General features: G+C 37.0%; 2 protein-coding genes across 4 annotated transcripts; one reads left to right on the top strand and one right to left on the bottom strand.

Moving 5' to 3' along the window:
• Positions 1-368: 368 nt before the first annotated feature.
• LOC130734102 (glycerol-3-phosphate dehydrogenase [NAD(+)] 2, chloroplastic) lies at positions 369-6030 on the top strand. 2 transcript variants are annotated; one of them, XR_009017754.1, is made up of 12 exons: positions 369-765; positions 1461-1597; positions 1709-1814; positions 2000-2201; positions 2306-2393; positions 2616-2763; positions 3025-3174; positions 3267-3416; positions 3507-3614; positions 4855-4979; positions 5388-5475; positions 5782-6030. XR_009017754.1 is itself a non-coding variant. In XM_057586409.1 (9 exons), the coding sequence occupies exons 1-9, from the start codon at positions 373-375 to the stop codon at positions 3519-3521; spliced, it is 1389 nt and encodes a 462-aa protein (XP_057442392.1). In that variant the 5' UTR covers positions 369-372; the 3' UTR covers positions 3522-3856. The 2 variants fall into 2 exon arrangements, 1 of the variants encoding a protein (XP_057442392.1); XM_057586409.1 differs by lacking the exons at positions 4855-4979; positions 5388-5475; positions 5782-6030 and having other exon boundaries at positions 3507-3856.
• A 5209-nt stretch (positions 6031-11239) lies between these two features.
• On the bottom strand, positions 11240-15921 carry LOC130734101 (uncharacterized). 2 transcript variants are annotated; one of them, XM_057586407.1, is made up of 5 exons: positions 15564-15921; positions 13956-14943; positions 13430-13525; positions 13024-13160; positions 11240-11799 (listed from the first exon to the last, which is right to left on the bottom strand). In XM_057586407.1, the coding sequence occupies exons 1-5, from the start codon at positions 15821-15823 to the stop codon at positions 11628-11630; spliced, it is 1653 nt and encodes a 550-aa protein (XP_057442390.1). In that variant the 5' UTR covers positions 15824-15921; the 3' UTR covers positions 11240-11627. The 2 variants fall into 2 exon arrangements, with proteins under 2 accessions (XP_057442390.1, XP_057442391.1); XM_057586408.1 differs by having other exon boundaries at positions 13956-14889; positions 15564-15920.
• Between the last annotated feature and the right edge of the window lie 2266 nt (positions 15922-18187).

Genomic DNA, 18187 nt, shown 5'->3' with positions numbered 1-18187 from the left:
TAGCAAAAGCTAAGATCCGTGCCTTAGCTCAGGTACTCTCAAATATGAGATCTTAAATAAAATATTATTTTTTTCTCTCTCCTTCAATACCATAACCAAAGTGAAAATTAGGGAGGGAAATAAATAATATAAATATATTGGGTATTGTGGGTCCAGTCAAAAGTAAAATAAGATCTCAACCACTAGAGTGAAATATGCATGAAGACCTTATGGGTGTCTTAAATCCTATGTGGCAATTTGGGGCCACAAAAATTGAGTTAAGTCCCAAAATAAGTTCTTACCATTGGAGATGCTCTTAGTAATTAGTACAACCCCCTATATTAAATCCTTAATCCCTTCGAAAAGGATAATTCAAGCATTTCATTTTTTTTCATGCAAGAAACACACAAATATCTGTCTCTCTGGAAGGGCGTGTCAGCTTCTCAAGCTTTGACAATGGCGGCAATGTTGGAAGCATCATTGGCGACCCCATTCCTCTCTTCAAAGCCTCACACTCACAACACTTCAAAGCTTCAACCATTCCCCTCAAAACCCACCTTTCTCACCCTTCGCAGTTCCCCCAGTAGCATCCACCCTCCTTCATGTTCTCGAAATGATGCTACTGTTTCACCTCCCCTCCAAAGCCCCGACCCGGATGCAAAACCCGAAATCGACCCGACCCGGGACCGCCGCAGAGTCGTCAGGGTCGCCTGGGAGAAACTGGTGCGGTGGTCAAGATCATTGCGCTCTAAGTCCAACACTGACGTGCTTGAACGCACCAACAAGGTTGCATTATGTTCCTCAATGTCCTTGCTTTCTTACTTTTATGTCATGTTTGGAAACTTTTTTGAGAACCATGGTGAAGCCTAAATCGCGGTGGACAAAAGTAATTTTCCTTAGCTTTTGCTCGTGTCCACCGTGATTCTGGCTTGACCGTGGATTTCTAACGAGTTTCCAAACATGAACTTATTTATTTGCTAAATGTATATTCAAGGACCATGAATGTAATTTTTCATTATGTGGAGATTAATGTGATGATCATGTATCTTTGAGAGAGTGATTTGACTGTTTACTCCAACTATATAAGAAAAACTTAACAATTAATATTATATGCATGTGCATAATAAATTATGAATTTGTTAAGCAGTTGGGGGTACCATTATTTCCTGGGTTATTGGTTTTTTTTGTGGCAATGCTTAATCTCCATTTTAACCTTTTTTTTGGCTCATTGTTTTGAGTTTGTTTGATTTGTGGTATTATTTATGTTAGAAATATAATATAAAACCGTTCATATAGCCCTTACCTAATAGCTTAAGCTTTAAGGGTAATTGGTTGTTTGACAATTTATGATTTATTGACCTTAATTTGAAAGAGGTTCTCTTTTTATTCTTTTATATTTGAGTGTTGGTGATGTAATATGATGTTTAGTCAGTTTGTGTTGTGGCTTGAGTGGCATTGTGAAATTCTTTCTTGTGCAAAAGGTAGTTGTGCTTGGAGGGGGGTCGTTTGGGACCGCAATGGCTGCTCATGTTGCAAATAGAAAGGCTCAGCTAGAAGTCAACATGCTTGTTCGGGATCCTCAAGTTTGCTTGTCAATCAATGAGAGACACTGCAATAGGTAACCATTCTGTCTATCCTCATGATCTACATACTGGTTAACTTGTGAGTCGTGATAATCTGATTTCTTCAACCATTTCTCTTACGTGACTGTTTTTTTTTTTTCTGTTAGTAATTACTTCCCAGATCACACTCTGCCAGAAAACGTAGTTGCAACAACAGATGCGAAATCTGCTTTGCGTGATGCAGATTACTGCCTTCATGCAGTGCCTGTTCAGGTCATTAGAATTTGTTTATTTTTTCTTATCCCCTTTAATATTTGGATATTAGTAGCAGCAGAAGTAGTATTTGATGCTTCATTAAGTCTGAGCATTTGCAATCAAATAAAATACATGTGATGAACCTCAGCATTTGACACTCATCGAAGATTTCACTGTCTGAATCTTAGTTTCTGTCTTTGCAGTTCAGCTCAACTTTTCTCGAGAGCATTGCAGATTATGTTGATCCAGGTTTGCCTTTCATATCTCTCAGTAAAGGCCTCGAGCTGAATACACTAAGGATGATGGCCCAAATTATTCCTCAAGCACTACGAAATCCTCGGCAGCCTTTTGTTGCACTGTCAGGGCCTTCGTTTGCTCTCGAATTGATGAATAAGCTACCCACAGGTAACATTAACATTGCTAATTACACTTTTGGATTGTTTCTTCAATTATATGCATGATCGCTTGAAAGCCAATCATTTATGTTGTTTGGTTCCATTTTCAAATAGCGATGGTGGTGGCATCAAAAGACAAAAAATTGGCAAATAGAGTTCAGCAGCTCCTAGCTTCAAGTCATTTAAGAATAAGCACATCAAGGTAGATAACCTTCAGTAGATTCATAAATGAAATTCAATTTTGTTTGCTAATTGTATATGACTTCTTTTTAGCTGTGTTATGCCTTCTATCGTACAAGTGTGTCTTTTCTGCTTGCTTTACTCTTTCACCTGTATTTTATGATGCTCTGGCTTCTTATTTCAAATAACTGTATGTAATGATTTTGGTGCAAGTGTTCAGCTTTGTAATCTCTGATGACTCCAGTGATGTTACAGGAGTTGAAATAGCAGGTGCACTCAAGAATGTGCTGGCAATAGCAGCAGGGATAGTGGTAGGCATGAATCTTGGTAACAACTCTATGGCTGCTCTTGTCTCGCAAGGTTGTTCAGAGATACGATGGCTTGCAACAAAGGTATTTGACTGTAGAATCTTAAATAAATTCGTAGAACTCTTAGCAAACTGTAGAATCTGGCGCCTTTCTTTTCTAAATATTCGTACTGAAGAAGATTAAACTATGGATTTAATGGTTGGATGTCTTGTTTTTGTTGGTACACTCACACATTCTATTTTTATTTTCATTTGACATATAAAGTCTTATTCGCTTTTCCCCCTTCAAATATTTGATGCGTATTTTCCTTAACTTATCTCTCTTTCTTCCAAATATCTTTTGAAGATGGGTGCAAAGCCAACTACGATAACTGGTCTGTCAGGAACTGGAGACATAATGCTTACATGCTTTGTGAATCTTTCAAGAAACAGAACAGTTGGTGTGCGTCTCGGATCGGGCGAGAAGCTCGAGAACATACTTAATTCCATGAATCAGGTATCTAAATAGTTTCCTAGTGTTCCTAATCATACCTGAAACTCTTGCAATTGGCAGAGTTACTGAAAAATGTTTATCCTTACTATATGCAGGTAGCAGAAGGTGTCTCCACAGCTGGAGCTGTGATTGCTTTGGCGCAGAAATATAACGTGAAGATGCCAGTGTTGACAGCAGTTGCTCGTATTATTGACAATGAACTTACGCCTAAGAAAGCTGTTTTTGAGTTAATGAGCCTCCCTCAGGTTTTCTATTCTGACCCTCTTCTCATTAGACCTTTATTGGTCTTATATTTTGACGTTACAAGTTTTACTAATGACGATTTCCCATCATAGGTTGAAGAAGTATGAAACCTCCCATCATAGCTGCTTTTTAGATGCTGCTTGAAAGGCATTCTTGTAGTCGATTCTTTTCACCATTGTGCTTCTAATGTTGAAGGCTTGGTGAGAACAATTTTGCACTCGATATTCCACCATAAAGTTGTCAAAATTCAAGAAATGTATAGATTGAATCCATGAACGGTGTCGCTATATATTGCTTTTCAGTTGTTTGTGCAGCTACCGGGCCTCTGCACCATTTTAGATTAATGTTGTGGTTGGTGTGAAAATGTTGAAAATCTAGCATGTTCAATGTTCAATCTATAGTACACACTAGCGAGAAACTAGTTTGATGCACGGAAAGAAAATGATATTGATGCACTTGCATTTAGAACTTATACTCTATGAACAAATTATCATAAAAAAGAAAGTATTGACAAACCAGGCAAATCAAATTAGTGCTTGCTAACAAACCATACTTCTTCAAAGGAGTAAATGAAATGGATCAGCATCCTCTCATTTTGAAATTTTATGTACATATATGTATGTGTATATATATGGGACCCTTTAAATGTTTATGAAGAGAGATGGACACAATTTCAACATGAGAGAATTTGACATGAAAGTACAAGAGGATCTTGATCCGATTAGTTATTTGTAGCTTCATGGCAAATAGATATTTACATGTATAATTACAAGATAAAACGTGTCCCCGAATGTTAGCTCAAGTGGTAAGAGCTATGATACATAAGGGTTGGGAGAGTGCAGAGTCTAAGGTTCGAATTCTGAGGATGACTAATTTACTAACATTACTAACAACTAATATTTGCGTATAAAAAATAAATAAATAAACAAGATAAAACCTGTATGGAGCTTTTCTTATGAATTGAAAGTTTGTTCACATTGTGTTCAAATGGTTTTTAATGACACCAAATCCTCCTATCCAGAAAGGGAAGTAACCTCAACTTTTTACTAGCATTATAGATCCAACGTTCCTAGAGCAACATTGTTAAACAAAATCAGTTGCCAAATATTAGGTTATTACTTAAAAAGAGAAATGATCATAGTACCTTCTTTTAAAAGTTCCAAATCTGTAATCATAGCACTTTTGTGAGATAAAGCAATCATGAGAAGAAAAAGGATCAAATATATTTGTGTATATGTGATCAGTGTTGGCTGCAAATACAAGTTTATAAGAGGATTTTAATCCGTACCTATTTAATACATATTTATATAAAAAAATGATAAACACAAATTTTAACATGAAAGAAATTTTATGATGCTCTGGCTTCTGTTTCCGTTGTGTACATGGTATATCTCAAACAATTATATGTACAAGTGTTCAGCTTTGGAGTTGAAATAGCAGGTGCATTCAAGAATGTGCTGGGAATAGCAGCAGGGATAGTGTGGAAGCCTGGAAGGCATGAATCTTGGTAACAACTCTTGTCTCGATCGCAAGGTTGTTCAGAGATACGATGGCTAGCAACAAAGGTAATGATTAATTGATCTCTAATATTTCTCTTCTAAATTAGTAGTTCTTAGAACTCTTTGCAAATTGTAGAATCTGGCACCTTTCTTTTCCAAATATTCATACTGAAGAGGATTTAAACAATATGGTGAAGAAGTATGAAACCTTCCAACACATTGTTTATATCTACCAGCTGCTTTTTGAATCATACTTGAAATGCATTCATGTAGATAATTCTTTTCAGTTTTCACCATTGTGCTTCTAATTAATGTTGGAGGCTTGGCGAGAATAATTCTGCACTTGGGGCTCCACCATAAAGTTGTTAAAATTCAAGAAATGTGTAGATCGTAGAGAATCCACATCTTTACCATGACTGTACTTGTATCTATGAAGGTCTGTGGCTCAACATTGCTTTTCATTTCTTTGTGCAGCTACCAGGCCCTTCAGCGTTATTGTGTTAATACTATGTCGCACTAGACAGATTTGCTTCAAATTACCATTGATTTATCCCCGGTTAGGGTAAGCTATAATTGACCCTCTCAACAATTTTTGAGGGTTCAAAATTGTGTTCACATCCTTACGTGATCTAAAGAAGAGAAATAGACGAAGTACGGCGCATAGAGGTTGTCTTCTAGCTTCTTGCGTCAAAGATGAGAGAGCGTAAACTTTGAAGTGATTACTGTTTAGGTTTTTTTTGGGGAAAATAGCGATTTTATGTTTTTTAGGGTTTTCCAGATTAGCAATTTTTTAAAAAATGATCATTCTAAACCTTCCAGATAATTGTCATATTCTTTGTTCTTAATGGGAGCTGCAAATTAAATGCAGGAATATGTACTGCTTCAGCTATCAGTCTGGCGAATTGGAGCATCTGATGAATGTATGATTACCAAGCATTTGTGTTCATTAATCTCTGTTTACTATGGTTAAATGAACGTGTATTTCCTCAGTGTTCTGGATTTCATTTTCTTGTATGCTATGTTAACTGCCACCTCTACGAAGGATGTTGTTATCCTCATGATATACAATTATCTATAGTAATCTTGTTGCAACTTATAGTGAAGATGGCACAATGAATTTGTGAGAACCTTGAATCATTTGCAAATTTTGTCAATTTTATAATTTACAATCTTTGTTAAGATTGTTATTATATCAATAAAAATTCCTTTTATTTGCGAAAAAGAATAAGAGATGAAGTCACCCTTCTTTGGTTTTAGATGAATGAGAGAAGAGAGATTAAATTGTGGGTTCGATCACCTATACAGTCTTCTCAATTTCTGAAGAAAAAGAGCGGTAACATTAGCACATGTAAGTAACATATCTTTGGCTGCGATTTCCTCCTTTCTCGATATTTTAAATCCCCACAAACTTCAATTCAAGAAAAAAACACCACAAACTTCTCGATATCTTTGGCTGCGACTCTCTCTCTCTCTCTCTCTCTCTCTCTCTCTCTCTCTCTCTCTCTCTCTCTCTCTCTCTCTCTCTCTCTCTCTCTCTCTCTCTCTCTCTCTCTCTCTCTATTAAACTAAGTAATCTACAAAATTTACTCTATTCATCTCTTTCACTTGTAAACCAAACAATTTATGTTCTCCCTTCTACCTCCATATTAGCTATTTCAGTGAAACTCGTAACAAAAAAATGCCCTGCTAGTCTTCTTTTCCCAGTGAGCTTCTGGAATACAAATGAGAAGAGAAACAGAAAAATGAGAAGCAGACGGAAGCAAATTCGTTTATTTATATATTCATTCCACAAAACAGAGACTTTATTACCAATGATGGAAGTAAGGGTCATGCGGGTTGAGGCGGAAGCCATCAAGCAAGGGTTGTTGATATTTTCACTGTTGAACATATTTCCATTGTCGTCAGGCAACATCACGATGTTAGGGCACGGTTGTGCTCCGACCAAACCAGTATCGACGCTTGGACCATTCTTGTCGAAGGACCCGATGCGATCCACCATCCTCTTGTGGTACAGCTGCGCCGGAACCCTAGCATCACACGACGTCGTTCCCAAAACCTTCTTTTCACTGCAGAACATCAATCATTGGTCACTTTAAAAAATTCAAAATATTGACCATGAAGAAAAGCATAACCTAAGCCAGAGTCAACTTATCTACTTCTAAGTGTTCAGCGACCCTAACTACCTAAAAACCCTAGTTCCTAGTGAGAATTGTTCTACCATTTATAAGGGCTATTAGGGTCATGTCTTTAGTCAATGTGGAACTTCACACGTTAACATTTAACACACCCCTCACAAGAGACATTTACACTTATCTTGTTTGGTTCAATTTTTAGGAGGGGAGGGGAATGCAGGGGGCAAAACCCCTCATAACTCAATTTTGTCTTCCCTCCAAAAGTGGAGGAATTTGTCGGGGGAATATTTCATTATACATAAATGTTCCTACTAGGTTTTAAGATCTTCTAAAGTGAGGGTAGCTAATGCAAATTAGTTTTGAAATCGCTCCCATCCCCTAACCAAACAGAAATGAGTTATTTCCCCTCCCCTCCCCGGTCTTGAACACAGATAATAAGGATTAAAATCCCTCACTTCCTATCCCCTACATGTGCAATTTGTAGGTGGGTGACCCACGGATTAATCAAGTGTCAGCTCTAACTGAAGAATTCTCTAAAGGATTATTTTGACGATATCTCTGATCAGTGGTAGTTTACACTAATTAAGCTGGCAAAAGTGATTTGAAGCAAACATCCAAAACAAAAACAGCAAAAAGATACATACAAGTAAATCTGAAATAATTAATCTATAAACAGAGATAATATAGAGAAAGAAACAACAAGAAGAACAAAACATGATCCAACATGATCATTACTCCCAAAATGTAAAAAGCTAAAGCAACACAAATTATTGCAAGAGAAGGTATGTACGTGTTTTCCAACTTCATATGTTTGGCCTCTGCCCAGTCAGGCTTGAAGTAAGCTTGCTTCATGACTTCCCCGATGTTGCCGCGTGGCGGTGGTCCAAAAAGACTGTGGGTCACACTATTCTTGTCGAAGGACCCGATGTTGTCGCGTGGCGGTGGTGGTGGTTCGAAAAGACTGTGGGTCACACTATTCTTGTTGAAGGACCCGAAGTTGCGGGGGTTGTCGTGGTGATCCTCATCCACCGGAAGCCTAGCTCCGAACAATGCCGTTTCCGAAACTTTATTTTCACTGCAGAACATCAATCATTGGTCATTTCAAAAAATCCAAAATACAGACCATGAAGAAAAACATAACCTAAGCCAGAATGCCAGTGAACTTATCTACTCCTTAGTGTTCAGCGACCCTAACTCTACCTAAAAAACTAGTTCTTAGTGAGGATTGATCTACCAATTATAAGGACTAATTGGGTCATGTCTTTAGTCAATGTGGAGCTTCAACCGTTAACATTTAAAGCACCCCTCACAAGAGACATTTACACTTATCTTGTTTGGTTCAATTTTTAGGAAGGGAGGGGAATGAAGGGGGACAAAATCCCTCATAACTCAATTTTGTCTTACTTCCAAGAGTGGAGGAATTGGGGGGGGGAATTATTTCATTATACATAAATGTCCCTACTAAGTTTTAAAATCTTCTAAAGTGAGGGTAGCTAAAGCAAATTAGTTTTAAAATCCCTCCAATCCCCTAACCAAACAGAAATGAGTTATGAACAAAGATAATAAGAATTAAAATCCCTCACTTCCCATCCCCTACATGTGCAATTTGCAGGTGGGTGGCTCAGGGATTAATCAAGTTTCAGCTCTAATTGAAGAATGCTCTAAAGGATAGTTTTGACAATATCTCTGATCAATGATAGTTTACACTAATTAAGGTGGCAACAGTGATTTGAAGCAAAGATCCAAAACAAAAACAGCAAAAGATACATACAAGTAAATTTGAAAAAACTAATCAACAAACAGAGGTAATATATCTGAGAAAGAAACAATAAGCAGAACACACACGACAAATAATTGCAAGGAAAGGTACGTACGAGTACTTTGACTCCATGTGTTTGGTCTGTTCCCTGTGATCTATGACGGTGGGAGTAATGGTCATGCGGGTTGAGGCAGAAGACATCAACAAAGGGTCGTTGATAGCTTCACTGTTGAACGTGAAGCCATTTCCGCCAGGCAACGTCACGATTATAGGGCACGGTTGTGCTCTGACCAAACTCTTGTCGATGGACCCGATGCGATCCACCATCCTCTTGTGCGCCGGAACCCTAGCGTCAGACGACGTGGTTCCCAAAACCTTGTTTTCACTGCAGAACATGAATCATTGGTCACTTCAAAATATTAAGCCAGAGTGAACTTATCTACTTGTAAGTGTTGAGCGACCCGAACTACCTAAAAACCCTAGTTCCTAGTGAGGATTGTTCTACCATTTATTAGGGTAATGTGGAATTTGCATGTTACACTAAGGTGGCAAAAGTGATTTGAAAACAAAAACAGCAAAAGATAAGATACATACATACATACATACATACATACATACAAATAAACCTGAAATAATTAACCGGATAACCGAAAAACAATAAAAGATAAGATACATACTTCTCCGACTCCATGCGTTTGGCCGCTGCCCAGTCAGTATTGGCGGAGGCGGAGGGAGAATCGACGTTGTCGTGGTGATCCACCACCAGAACCTTCTCTTCGCTCGCGAGAGACATGTTTCTTTTGAACCTTCTATTCGCGCTCGCGAGAGACATTCATAAATTTATGAATTAAAGCGATAAAATTTATTTTAGAAATAAGATATCATCAATTTTGTAAGTTTTTTTACGAATGTGTTTGTTTTAGTTTTTTTCGAAATGCAATTATTTTTTTGTTTAATAGTACTTTTGGTCCCTCACTTATCATGATTTGGCAGTTCTAGTCCCTCATGGAATTTATTAGTCGACAATGTCCCTCTCGTTTACTAATTGTTGCAGTTTTGGTTTTTCGTCAACTTTCATATAACATTTTACGATTTTTGATTAAAGAATCAATTAAAAAAAATTAGAAACCATAAAGTTGTTAATCATGAAACATAAAATTGTTCTTCAAGCCTTATTTTTAATTGATTTTTTAATTAAAAACTGTTAAATATTGAATGAAAGTTGACGAAAAACCAAAACTGCAACAATTAGTAAACGTATGAGACGTTGTAGGCTAATAAATTCTTTGAGGGAACAGAACTGTTAAATCATGATAAATGAGGGACCAAAATTGCTACTAAGCCTTTTTTTTTATTTGTGCTTGTTGTCCTTGTTAACCTAAATGTTGTTTTGCTCCAACCATGAGTTCTTAGTTCTTAGTACTATTCATTTGGTCTCACCAACCACATTGTTTATACTTTTTATTTTCATAGATGTTGTATTGCTCCAACCATGAGTTCTTAGTTCTTAGTACTATTCATTTAGTCTCACCAACCACATTGTTTATACTTTTTATTTTCATAAAGCAATAGAACAAAACTCATAAAGTAATAGAGAAATTTGGATGAGAGAAAAAAAAATGTATGCTAAGAACTCAAAAAATAAAACTCATTATATAATAACTGGTTTATATTTTTAAGAATTAAGAGCTTAACATCAACCCCTCCAATGGTTAAGAACTTATTTCTCAGAAATAAGAACTAAGAACCTTGCATGGGAGATGCTCTAGAAAAAAAAAAAAACTCCCCTTAAACTAGAAATGTGTGATTCTTCATTCTTGTAAAGCAGCAATAAATGAAAATAAAATACAATTTGAATTTTAAAACTATTTTTGCTCTTCTAATTCGACCCGTTAATTATCCTTTTTTTTCAATTTTTAGATAAGTATGTCTTCAAATTTGGGGATGGGAAGAGAGAAGTGGTCAATATATAGGGGGAAATTGGTTCTGCCCCTGACTACTCGAGCCTCCTGAGCCAACCAATTTGGTCCATTTTCATACACACAGACACCAAAAAGAGCTGGTCCATGTCCAACAAGGATTATTCTCCCAAAAGAAAATGTCCGAAGACTCCAAGTTAGTACATTCTATGATGTAACTATTTTTTATAATCTGTGATCTGTTCTTTTATTTTTTTAATGAGTCTTTATATGATATCATTTAACTCCACCTAAGTTATGTTATGTTGTGTCATTGCAGGTTCTAAGCCCGGGTAAATGAAGGTTGTGCTAGGCCCTTGTAGCAGCAACGTAAAAATGGTCGTATCTTTAATATGATATGGATCAAGTGATCCATATGTCCGAGATCTCATTTAGCGGGATAAGACTTTTGCTGTTTTATAAGATGTCATTTATTGCTTCCATATATCCATAAAGACTAGCTAATAAACAATGTCATGATAATAATTTCTCTTCTATTTCTTTAACAATGCTCAAAAGAGCATGTGCAGAACAAGGATCAAAGTTACTTGAACCATGTTCATGTAACTAACTACAAAGATAAGTTACTAGGTAAGGAATTCTGTCCACTTTACCAAGCACTTATGCTAACCAGTTATAGCTGCTGTCCTCTAAACACTCTTCCTGGAAAGCTCACAATATCACCTTGAATTTAGAAGTTGAATGACCATTGAATAATGATCTCAACAAACCCTGCCCTCTATTCTTTCCCTGTCTTTTGTTGCTTCTTCATGTTGACATTGACCCTTCTTTTTAAGCCCTCCCAAGTAAAAATACAAAGAGGCACAGCAAAGAATGGAAGGAAAGAATACTGAAGCTGGGGCCATCACTCCCTCTTGTCCTCCTCTCTTTCTTCTCCAAGTCCAAACACATGATGTTCTGTGGGACCTGATGCCTTTCTTTCTAGTAAGATTGACATATCCCCAGACACTTTAATTCCACTTCCAGCAAGTCGGACAACCTCCTCATCAAAGTCATCCCCAGTCTCATATGCGTATCTGCACAAACTCAAGTAAAATGTCACTGAGTCAGTGTAAATATACATAATTAAGACCCCGTTTGGAAGAGCCTATTTGAGCTTATTTTATAACTTAGTGCTTATGCAAGTGTTTGGGAGAGCTTATGTAAATAGCTAATGACCTACCTATAAGTTGTTTTGTGTTTATTTACATAAGCTGCTCAGATTAGCTCATGGATCAGCAGTTATATCTAACTTATTTGAGATTATTTCATTAACCTTCTCAAATTAGCTTATGGACATTAATATGTTTGCCCAAATGCACCATAAATATAAAAAGGAAAAGCTTCTATAGTCCGGTACTCCTATTTTCAATTTGGTTTGCTGTCGGTACATTTTTAACATCATCCTTGAAACATGTAGACTCTTCATTTTATCTCAAATCTCAATGGAGCACGTTGGTTGGAATTGTATCCACAATAGTTTGAGTCCCCTTTGAAATATTAAGGTTGGTGTTGGTTTGAACTTTAAGCTAGCATGTTCATCAAGTGATACATATCTGATTCCTTTCCATTCAAAAGACATTAAGAATCAAGCTTATATTGATTTCAGTGATTACCCAATAATGTTTCTTGAAGATCTCGACAAAAAAATCAAGAGTCTTTTGTCAAGCATATAAACAATTTCATTTTCAGATGAAGAACAAACAAATTAAAGAGTAAACTTTATTTGAAAAATTCACTCACTGCAGTAATTGAAATTCTCACAACATAATAAACTATTTCATTTACAGACAAGAACAAACAAATTAAAGAATACAATTTATTCGGAAAAATTCCCTTACTGCAGTAATTGAAACTTCTCACACCATAAAAACCACAACACCGTCTCAAAACAAAATCATAATACTTTACAATTAAAATTTCCATATTACACCCTTAAGTCCTTAAGTATTAGCATTCCTTGCGGTACTTTCCCAAAATTTACTCCCATTAAAATTGATACCAAGTTATTGAAATCACAACTTACCACTTTTATAGGGTGCTCTCGAACATTAGCAATTATATGAAAGACTTGAAACAATTAGAACTCAGCGAGACACATACGCATTGAAAAACAACTTGACAACTTTTGGGTCAAATATGTGAGGTGTCATCCACAGAGAAAGGCAAAGATGAAAAGGAAATGCAGATTTACAGGTATCAATATGCAATTATCAGAATTAACCTTATGTTTTCTGTTCTTCAGTAAAGCTAGAATATACCTGGTAGGATTATGAGATGGGGACCAGAGAAGGCAGATCACTAGCAGGAGAGCATAAGAAAGCAAAGTCCAGAAAGCTGGGATGATCCAAGCTCTTCGCCACAGTTCACTTAAAGGATCAGATGCATTGAAGTACAACTGAAATATGAAAAATAAAAATAAAAACAGAGCCCGAGTCTCTTGTAGACTTCACATAAAAAAAATCAAGATTAGGAACAATATCTACTTGTCATTAAGGAGAAAATTGTTTTTCAAGTCATGACATAAATTACATTGTTAATTTTTTTATTCAAAACTATTATCTCACTAGTATTTTCGGCTCAGTAGTATTTTCATTAATGATCATCAAAGGATATGGAGAAAATAAGGAAAAAAAAAAAGGAAGTAGCAAAGAAACAAAAGAATACCTCATAGCCAATCCATATTACTGAAAGAAGCACTGTCACTGCAAGGGAATTCGTAAATTTCCTGTACAATTCAAGTTTTGCCGTACTTTTCCGGATCTGTGCATAGAATCCACAAATGTACAGAATCATTTTTAGTTAACACTTAATAGCAAAGCAAATGAAATGCAAGTTAAACCAGATTTAAGAGTGAAAATGTTTAAGTATGGATAAGAATATACAAGAATACAATGATCTTAAATTCTTAATTTGAAGCTCCAAGAATTCTTCAGTCACCCTTTTTTAATTCATCCTAGGATCATAGAACTTTCCAAAAAGACTCAAGCTATTTTCTAAATGTACCTTCATTTCCCTTTTAAAAACATCATAATACTTTTGTTGGAATGTCAACAATAACAAATATAATCAACAACATAAATATGCCAAACTTGTGTCTATTCTAGAATTTCATAGACTGGAGTTAAGCCCATTGGCCTATCTCATAAGCTGATAATGCAAGGATAGGGGATATTATTCCATGCTGGTTCACCTGAAGCTTCTCCAGAGTTTTAGATAATGATGAAAAGATCCAAAGAATAAAGCATGCATCCAACAGAGCCACAGGAAGCACTAGGAAAAGCCTCGCTTTCCCAGAAAAATCATTAATATTACCCAGATGTTCCACCAGCTCCAGTGCTTCTGAGGCCACAAAATACACCACACCTAGAAGAAGGACTCTTGAGGTTATGCCACCAAGAGTTGGACGAACAATGCCATAACCCATTGAAACTACCAGAAGAAGAAGCCTCGAGACTGTCTTTTTGACAGCAGTGAAGGTAACAGCCCATAGTGTAATTCCCATTGGCCTGCTTCCAGTGGAATTGAAATTTGCATATTCAAAATACCAAAGAGCCATTTCACACATGCCAAGGCCAATAACTGCAGTAATGTGGTAATGTAACTGGATCACATCTTTCCAATACTGCACAAACCGAAGAAACCACACCATGCCAAGAAAAAGGTAAGCCAAAGGCATTAAACCATAAAATGTCATCAACGGCATCATCTTCCCTGGTAGATAACCATCCGGATTTCTCCAAACAGTTCTTCCAGAGATCACCGTGTCCTTCAGTTGAGGATCACAAAACATGAAATACAGGTAATACATTCCAGTACTGGTTATGTCAACAGTTTGAATAACCATTGTAGCCTCTTCATTTTGCCCTTCGAAAAATGTCTGCAGACGTCTAGGCCCGCTCGGGTCATCCGGATTTTCCCGGATGATAACCTCTCCTAACTTGCAAGAACCTGCTTTGGCAAGCTCCGGGGTGCAGCATATAGCATCAGAGTTCAGATAAGCACCCCCAATGTTACTCCTATCTCTTACCTTAACTATTATAGCCTCCACCAACCCTGTCTTTTGCTGCATCGGATTCGTCTTTTCAGCAGACTCTTTTGTTCTTCGAAATGTGATAGACTCAAACCTGATCCAGCTCATGACATTAATTCCATGTTTGTAAATCCTTCTACACTTGATTCTAAAACCAAAATCAATTATGAGGGGATCTTCTCTGAGTAACTTCTAGGTACCAAAATCAATTCTAAGGAGAAATAAGCTGATCTAAACATGCTATAAAACTCTTTTTAACTACCTTTTCTGAAGAACTAAAACCTTATTCATAAATTAAATACTCTCTGAAAGGTGACAGTTCAGCTACAATCTCACTAGTTAATTCAAACAGGTTCCTATCAAGAATTAAGAATACTAATTATTTATTCACAAGCATATTATTGAATACATCACTGACTGAAAACTCTGTTCCCATGAATCCTTCCCATTTCTGAACCCAGATTAGAATTTTCTATTTAAATAATAATCATAATAAACAAATCAAAATGTTTCTGTCATTTTCTGCATCCACTCAAATTACAAAATTTCCAAAATCAGTCAATTGGGGGACACCCAGTGAATTAAAAAATTATTTTTTTTTTCATGGAAAATGATGGCAAGAAAAAGACGAAACCCAATCAATTTCCCGAGAAACAAACAGATCCAACATACCCATTTGCTGATAGAACAATGCGAACAAAAAAAGAAAGCTAAGAGCAAATGGGGTGCAGAAATAGAAAGGAAATAAAGGGAATCATGAATCATCACCTGATGAATGATTTGCCATTGAGGAACTTGTCTTCAGAAGCGAGAGAGACATTGGAGGAGGGGAGTTTGGAGGCGTAGAGACCCTCACTGCCACCATGGATGAAGAAGGAGTTAGCGCGGTGGATGAAGGTTTCGTTCTGGTAGTCGTGGATGGAAGCTGCGACATGGGTGATGGAGATTGAGGTGAGACAGAGGATGAAGGAGATGAAGTGGTGGTAACAATGGAGACTCGTTGTGCCGCCATGATCAACCATCGTCATTGTGAAAGTGCTGCAAACACAGCGAAACAGATCAGAATTTGCAGTGAGAGAGTGTAGCTGATTTTGTGATCATGTCGTCGTACGAGAATAAGCACAAACATTAATACGTGACATAGTAAAGTAAAAAAAAAAAAAGTTACACATGTTTTCGAGTTATACAATGGTCCCTAAATTTTTTTGGCTTAATTGCACTTTTGGTCCCCCAACTTTGGCTTTCCTGCGAAAATTGTCCCCAAACTTTAAAATTAGCAAAAAACGTCCCTAACGTTTACACCCGGTTGCAAAATTGGTTTTCCGTCCAATTCCATCCAATATTTAACGAATTCTCGGATAAAAATTTAAAAAATAAATAAAAGTAAAACAAAAACCTAAAAATTGATGAATGTTCATCTTCTTCAAACATCTTCATCATCATCTTCAACATAAAGCTGAAAAAATTCCAGGAAAAAAAAAATCAATCTCCTCAAACCCAGTCACCATCAAACACCTTACATAAAAAAAAAACCATCAAACACCTTACATAAAAAAGCAAATCCTTTCCATTCTCCTTTCACTCAAAGAAATCAGAGTACATTTTTAGGATTTGAGGTCAGATATGTGGGAATCTAGATCCAACACCACCACCACCTTCTTCTTTGAACCCACTTCCTTCTTTCGCTAGAGCCATTTGCCACCACTTCCTCCTCTTCTTCAAAATCAAGATCTGGCAGCATCACCACCAAACCGCGCTGCCACCACCACCTCTGGGTTCACAGCGCCTCCTTTACGTGGATCTCCAGTCCACGAAGCGTCGCGTCATCACCACCTCCGTTGAAGCTCTTCAGTCACCAACCACCGTCGTCGCGTATCTACTCCTATGCCTTCTTCATCTCTACTCCAAACCAAACAAAAACAGGCAAAGAAAGAGAGTAGTTTGTCCACGTGACATTTCACATTAGTTTCAGTTTACAAAATTCAAGTGAATGGTCAATCAAAGTGTTGAGCGCTTGCAAGTTCTCCACTAAAAGAAGGAAATACTCCTACAAGACTAGTTTGACCAATATTTTATTTGACCACAATGAATAGTTTGACCGACATTTTATACAATTAAGGCTCACAGTAGGTATTTCCTAAGTTTAGAGACAAACTTATCAGTGTCCAATATTTTAGGGACCAATTTGAGCATTCACACGATAAAATCTTCTTTCATTCTTTTTGGTCCTTCTCTTTCTCCCTTCTTCTTCTTCTTCTTCCCCTTTCATCTCCCCTTCCTAACCACCACCCAACCTCGACCACAACCTAGCCATGAGCCATGGCACGACCCCGCGACAACCAGTCAACCACTGCTCAAGCCTCTACGAACACTACCAAAACCCTAAACCTAAAACCTCTGAACTCTATCACCCTTAGCATACACATAAATTATCTAAATCTAGGAAACAACATCTCATTAGGGAATTCCTTCGAACACCTTGCGCATAGAGTGCAAATGCCAGATAAAGTGAAGATGGACTCCTTCTGAATGTTGTAGTCAGCAAGAACAATGTTTCATTAAAGTGAGTGTTCTGGGTTTCTTTGTTGGCTCCCTAGCAAAGAATCAACCATACCCACAACAAAAATTTGGTGCTTCCGTTTGATGCTTTTGAATGTGTACTTGTTACAAAATGGAAAAACAAATATTCATCCCCATCTGAATTGATTACAACAAAAGGAAGAAACCAAATTAACTTGGATAAATGCACAAATGCAGAACAATCAAAAAAACATCATTGAAATCAATCAACCGTAAATAGAGACATCGGCTCATGCCCCAAAAGATGGTCATTGTCACTCTCTAAATGCTTGAAACAATGAGGTTTTAACCTCTACCCTTTGGTGGGTTCATCCACCTTCACTTCCAAGTCACAAAAAACATGATAACTGTATGTTCGTACTAAATGTGTAACATAATACAATAAAATTGTAAAAAAGAGAAGAACCTTTTGACACCCAACAATCAAGCAAAATGGAGAGAGAGAGCGAGAAATGAATGATATGTAATTTGATAGAATTAATAGAGAGATACAAGAAGGAAAATTGTGTGTAAATGAATTGTAAGAGAAAGTGAAGTGTAAACATATCACAACCAAAGTGTTGCAACACTAACCAAACCCTTGAGTTATGGTTTGAAAGAGACAAACTTGAGGGGCTGAAGAACGGAGGGTTTCCACAATTTTTCTTGGGGTTCGAAAGTCTTGGGCGGTTTTCGTAATGGCCGAAGATTAGTGCGGTGGCTGGGCAGGGGAGGTGTGGCTGGGAAGGAGAGAGGGCAGACCGGCGGAGGAAGAAGAGGGAAGAAAATGACAAAAAAATGATTAAAAAGAATTTTGAATTATTAAAACTAAT

The sequence above is a fragment of the Lotus japonicus genome, chromosome 1 (assembly GCF_012489685.1).
Source record: "Lotus japonicus ecotype B-129 chromosome 1, LjGifu_v1.2".
NCBI lineage: Eukaryota > Viridiplantae > Streptophyta > Magnoliopsida > Fabales > Fabaceae > Lotus > Lotus japonicus.
This window is presented reverse-complemented; position numbering and strand designations above follow the sequence as displayed.